The sequence below is a fragment of the Uranotaenia lowii genome, chromosome 2, assembly GCF_029784155.1.
Source record: "Uranotaenia lowii strain MFRU-FL chromosome 2, ASM2978415v1, whole genome shotgun sequence".
NCBI classification, from domain to species: domain Eukaryota; kingdom Metazoa; phylum Arthropoda; class Insecta; order Diptera; family Culicidae; genus Uranotaenia; species Uranotaenia lowii.
Window position 1 is genome coordinate 37178722 of NC_073692.1, and position 6000 is coordinate 37184721.

At 36.9% G+C, this 6000-nt stretch overlaps 1 protein-coding gene across 1 annotated transcript in view; it reads right to left on the reverse strand.

Annotated features, from left to right (window-relative positions):
* Window positions 1–4275, reverse strand: part of LOC129745798 (uncharacterized) — a 33843-nt gene extending 29568 nt beyond the window's left edge. Inside the window, exons 1-2 of the mRNA XM_055739150.1 lie at window positions 3911–4275; window positions 3013–3846 (exon numbers count right to left, since the gene is read on the reverse strand). Of these exons, the coding sequence (XP_055595125.1) occupies window positions 3013–3846; window positions 3911–3940 (864 nt within the window). The 5' untranslated portion in view covers window positions 3941–4275. The remainder of the gene's footprint in view (window positions 1–3012; window positions 3847–3910) is intronic.
* Window positions 4276–6000: the final 1725 nt, after the last annotated feature.

The following is a 6000-nucleotide window of genomic DNA, read 5'->3' on the forward strand; positions in this document are numbered from 1 at the left end:
CAGCTGCATCACCGCGATCGAAAACGGATCCTCGAAACATCCTTGGATTCAAGCCATTGAAATTGAATCTAGACAGAAAAACGTGGTCTTCTGTTGGATCCCTGGACACACCGGAATCTCCGGTAATGAAAAAGCCGACCTACTCGCTAATGCTGGTAGATCTAAAGAAATGAATGACATGAAAATACCTGCCGCAGATGCAACCAGAAAAACTAAATTGAGTATCCGAAATGTATGGGAGGACGAATGGATAGAGGAACAGGAAAAATTCCTTCGTAAAATAAAAAGCACAACGTTTTCCTGGAAAGACAGAACGAACCGAGAAGAAACCCGCGCTCTAAGTCGACTCAGAATTGGACACACACGATTAACACACTCTGGACTATTTAGCAGAGAAAGATGCAGAGCAACCTGCGAGGTTTGCGGGATTGCTTTATCTACTGAACATATACTTCTTGATTGCCGGAAATACGAAGACGCCAGAGCAAGCCTACTCATCAATGGAGATATCAGCGAAGTTCTCTCAAATACCGCCGAAAATGAAGACAGATTAATCTCCTTTCTCAAACAAACAAGACTGATTCATCAATTATGGGCCCTATTACATAAGACGAGTCACGAGTCATTTTACTCGAGTGAGCTATTTTGGTATTACAGAAGTCGAGTCGAGTCGAATTTCAGTCGAGTACCTCGACTGAGTCGACTGCTTGAAAGTTCGTGACTCAGCTGTTTCACTCGACTACCGTAATACGATATTTTGCTCGACTTGACAGTGACTGGAGTCGAGTCGAGTTACTCGATTCGTCTTATGTAATAGGGCTCTATGAAAATACAAATTGTAAAAATTGTGAAAACAAAAAAGAATAGACCCGAATGACCCGGGTGGTTAAAAGGTCTCAAATAAATTATAATAATAATAATAATATTAGATAACGATTTCTGTCTGTTCCCTATAGACTCGGAAATTACTGAACCGATTTGCGCGGAAATTGACAGGTGGGGGTATTGAAAGCACAGGAAGGATCCTATTATGGTTTGAGACCCCTCCCTCTTTCATGAAGGGGGAGAGGGGCCTCTCAAAAAAGACAATTTTTTGCATAACTCGAGAACCCATCAAACAAATGGTATAAAATTTGGCATGGGGTGATATTTGGGAACGAGGAATATTTTTTTGAATATTAGGTACCCCTCCCTCCTCTCAATGGGGTGATAGGAAAGGGGCAGGGGAGCCACCTTACAATTTTTCATATAAATTGAAGACTTATCAAAATATTGGAACCAAATTTGGCACGGGAAGGTATTTGGATACGAAAAATATTTCACTGATAATTTGAGACTCCCTCTTTCCAGTAGAAAGGGGAGGGGGCCTCTTTCATATTTTTTTTACATAACTGAAAAACTAATAAAGCAAATGGAACCAAATTTAGCATGGGAGGGTATTTGGAAACGTGACATGATCTAATGATTGTTTGAGACCCCTTCCTTTTTCCAGCGTGGAGAAAAGAAAGAGGGAGGGGAGTTCCATACAATTTTGACTGCATAACTCAAGAACTACAACAGCAAATGGAACCAAATTTAGCATGGAACAATATTTGGGTACGAGAAATGCTTCCATTAATACTTGGTATCCCTCACTCCTTCAAAGAGGTGGATGAAAAGGGGTAGGAGAGGTCTCCCTTACAATTTTCAGTACAACTGGAGAGTTGATCGAGCGAATTGAACCATATTTTGCATGTGAGAAAATTTGGATACGACAAATGATTTTATTATAAATTGAATTATGAATTGGTATTAGTCTATGATTATTTAATACATCATCCTCCTTTCAGTGAGAAGGTACATAGAAGGAGGGAGGTGAGCCCAATACAATTTTGTTAGCATAAGTTTTCAATTTATGCTAACGAAGCCAACAAATGGAAACAAAAATGGCATGGAAAGGTACTTGGTTACGAGATATGTTTCTACGATTGTTATAGACCCTTACGCTTTACAGTGTAGAGGGGAGAAGAAAGGAGGGGTTCCATATACATATATATTTTGTGGTAAAGCTTTAAAACTTATCAACCAATGGAACTATATTTGATATAAGAGGATTTTTGGGAACGAAAATAAATTGGGTATGATTATTAAAGATCACGACCTCCATTCAGCAGGGGATAAAGGGAAGGACAGGGGGAGGGGCTCTCCTATCAGTTTTTAGCATAAATCCAGAACATATGAAGCAAAATCAACCATATTATTTGCGTACGATTAATTTGAGACCCTCCAGACAGATTAAAATTATCAGACCTTAATTACACATTTGTGTTGCAATTCGAAACTCCAGTGGTTGCTTACGTATCATGTTATAATTTGATTTAAAATAATGCCAATAAAAAACATAAAAATTTGAATAATTTTTGAAAATATCATTTGTTTTTGAAAGGTGTAATATCCTATGATATAATAACAATAAAAGAATGTGTTATTTGTATATTCGGCAATAACATCTCGAGACCAATCGATCCTAACCCTTCGGATATCGTTAGTTACTCTACTTACGAATCCATTCCCTTGAACGTCTCATCCAGCTGTTATTAACTGGATATATGGTAACTTACGGTGACTTGTTGATCAAGCCTTAGCCACAACTGCGGTACAACCGCGCACCCAAGGTGGCTACCATACATACATACATACATACATACATACATACATATAATAACAATAATAGAATCCTTTGCTGGAATCTGACACCTTACTTTGTCAAGTTTTACACAGATGAATTCAGATGTTTCCGTCATCCGAGTTTATAGGGAAATGACAGACATAAATCCATTTTTAAATATTCAGACGTTCAAACTTACATAAAGTTTCCATATTTCGATGAAAATGTGAGTAAAAAAAAATTAACGATTAAAGAGAAAAATGGAATATTTTAATGAGCATATTCAAATTTCCTTTAAAACAGCGATATTTAATTCAAGTGGAACAAAATTGAACACCCGATATGAATTTTATGCAATAGCCTACCTTCAAATTTGCTATTTCAGCTATCCTATTGCACGCTTCCAGGTTCAAGTCCGCTCCAAAAATCGATAACGCCTTCAGCTTCTGGCAGTTCTGCAGCACGGCCGTATATCCATGCAAGAAATCGTTGTGACGAAAGACAAGTGCCAGAGACCGTAGCCTGCGCAAAGTTCGAACGAAATTGTCCCCTAGCTGTTGGCTAGGGGAAAATCGCTCCGGGAAAAAAGTGTCCGAAGCTAGCTTGAGGGTGTGCAGGCGATGAAAATCGGGAATGTCACAGCACTGTAGCAAGATTGGAAGATTCGTACATTCGATTTTTAATTCATGCAGCTGTTTGGCGAGCGCTTCTACTAATGTAATTTCTTCCTTTCTACTAAGGTGTATTGTTAGATGAATGAGGTTTTCAGGAAAGTTCCAAACATTGTTCGATAAGTGGCCATATTCTATGCAATCAATGGAGAGTCTTGTGAGATTTGGAAATCGAGTTGTTTCACATGTTTCCCCGAATAATTCTATAAGCAGGTCACTTTGTACGCTTTCCAGACTTAACTCTTCTATCTGAGGAATGACGTCGGCTTTGAACACTATCTTTCTTAAAGAATTTAGAAAGTTTTTTCGAATAAGCGACTTGGGGCTAGCGTCAACGTCGCGAATTGTAATGCAAGGAAACTTGGCCAGCCAGTCTTCAACGATAGCGTCCACATTGTCGGGATCCACTCGAAGGCGCCTTTGTAGAAGATAGTGCTTGGTGGTCAACATTTCATACCAATTTCGACACACCAGATGCAGAGGGCGTCTTTCATGGGCCGAAAGCTTGTCAAACACGCAGCACATGATCTGTTGAGGTTAGATTCATGTAAGAATTCAAATTGGTCAACCTTTAAACAAGCACAATACTCACCTCAACCGGCAGATTTTGTATTTCGGTCATAACTGAACAGCACCAGTGAAACTAAACCATACATCACAACACGACACCAATACTGACTGTTTATCGCGTACCGTACGCCTCGCCAACTGCGATCCCCTCGTTCGACCATCTGATTTCTAAAATAAACGAACGGCCGTGCCTCTGGTTTCATTCATCGTCCCTAAGCTACGTTACCCTCATCGAGGAACTTCCCTCACTCTCCTGAGAAGCTTCATTTCATCACCTCCTCTATGGAATCCCCCACCGAACAGCATAATCAAAAAAGAAACATAACTGCAACCGAGCGAGGCCGATACCGAATTGTGGTTCCTTTCCCTTGTTCCTGTTTTGGTTTTTTTTTGTATCGGATACACTATTTATCAACAACAACAACAACAACGTCAACAGCAACATTCTGGCTGCTCAATGCTTCCCCTCGATTTGTTTTGGTTTTGCTGTTGTTGCTGTTGCGTTAATTCACTTGTGAACGCGGCTCTGATAAACTGGCATCAAAATGTGCGAGCAGCCTTTCTCTTTGAATGTTACTCGTGGTTACTCTCTCTTGCTCTCGTCAAAAAAGCAATAAAACAAAAATTAAAAAACAAAAAAATACTATTGCCAAATTCCTGAAATAAGATAATTGTCCATGAAAAAAATACAAAGTAAAAAAAATAATATATATATTTAAAAAAATTGATTTTGTGTTAACAGTTTATCACCGCTGGTTTATGATTTTAATTTAATGATTAATGGCATTTCGGTGAATTATACATACTAATAGGAAGAATTTCAAATGAAATTAATGAAAATTATAGACGGATAGATTAGATTAGGAAGCATGAAAGGTGTTGAAAATGAGCCAAGAGCGTGATTTGAGAAAACTTCTTGCCGCACAAGACCATTTGTCCCACATCGTATTATTGTCTAGAAGCAAAGTCGATAGGCTGACTTTGCATTGATCTATACAATGATACATGGATGGATCGAAGCACGTGTTTTTCGTACCCCGATCGGAATACGGGACAAATGGTCTTGTGCGGCAAGAAGTTTTCTCAAATCACGCTCTTGGCTCATTTTCAACACCTTTCATGCTTCCTAATCTAATCTATCCGTCTATAATTTTCATTAATTTCATTTGAAATTCTTCCTATTAGAATGTATAATTCACCGAAATGCCATTAATCATTAAATTAAAATATTTTAAAAAATGAAATAACAAATTAGCAAGAATGTATAAGAAGTAAATGTACAAAAGATCGGAATAATTTGGAGATAGAATCCAAAGAGATTCAAATTGTCTAATTTGTTTATTTAGAGAAGATTTTAACCAACATGGCCATTCTTCCTCTCACCAAAAGAAAAGTATCTCTATAGACCTTAATGAAGTTTTCTTCAAACATTTAATTGTATTTTCAGGTTATTCATGAAACCAAACGTTCATATGTGCAAAAAAAGCTTATAAAATTTGGAAATTGCAAAAAAAAAAGCAAAAACTATTTTTCCACTTATCAAAGGCCATGAAAGAATGTCTTACCTATCATATAGACAAGAATCAATAAACAATTAATATAAAATAATGATTTTTTTTTGTTTTAAGTAGTTCAAGAAAGTTAAGGCTTTCAAAAAAACTATGAGAAAATAAATACATACCTTATAAAAAATGTAAATTTCAAATTTATGCTATGTAGTCCGAGATATTTAGATTTATGCACAAGCAGTTTTTTTTCTTGGCAAAACTTAAAAATTTGAGCATAACTAAAAAAACTGTTTTCGGAGGGTTTTATTTTACATTTATTATTAATTTTTTTTTATTCTGATCCCGTGCGAACTTCGTTTCGCAAGCAATTATAAAAATGTGATTAAATAAAATTGTGTTTTTCCAACTTAGTATGAAATTCCCTACACTGAATAAACAAAAACTATTCAGTAAGAGCATTTTTATTAAAAAGATGGAAAACCCTCACAATTGCAACGAATTTGTTTCTTTCTAAAACCCGTTCTTTAATTCGTATGTCTACCGTATAATTCCCACAAAAATGTCGCGAAAGCTATTGCTGGTTTATGAGAATGACGCTTTTTCG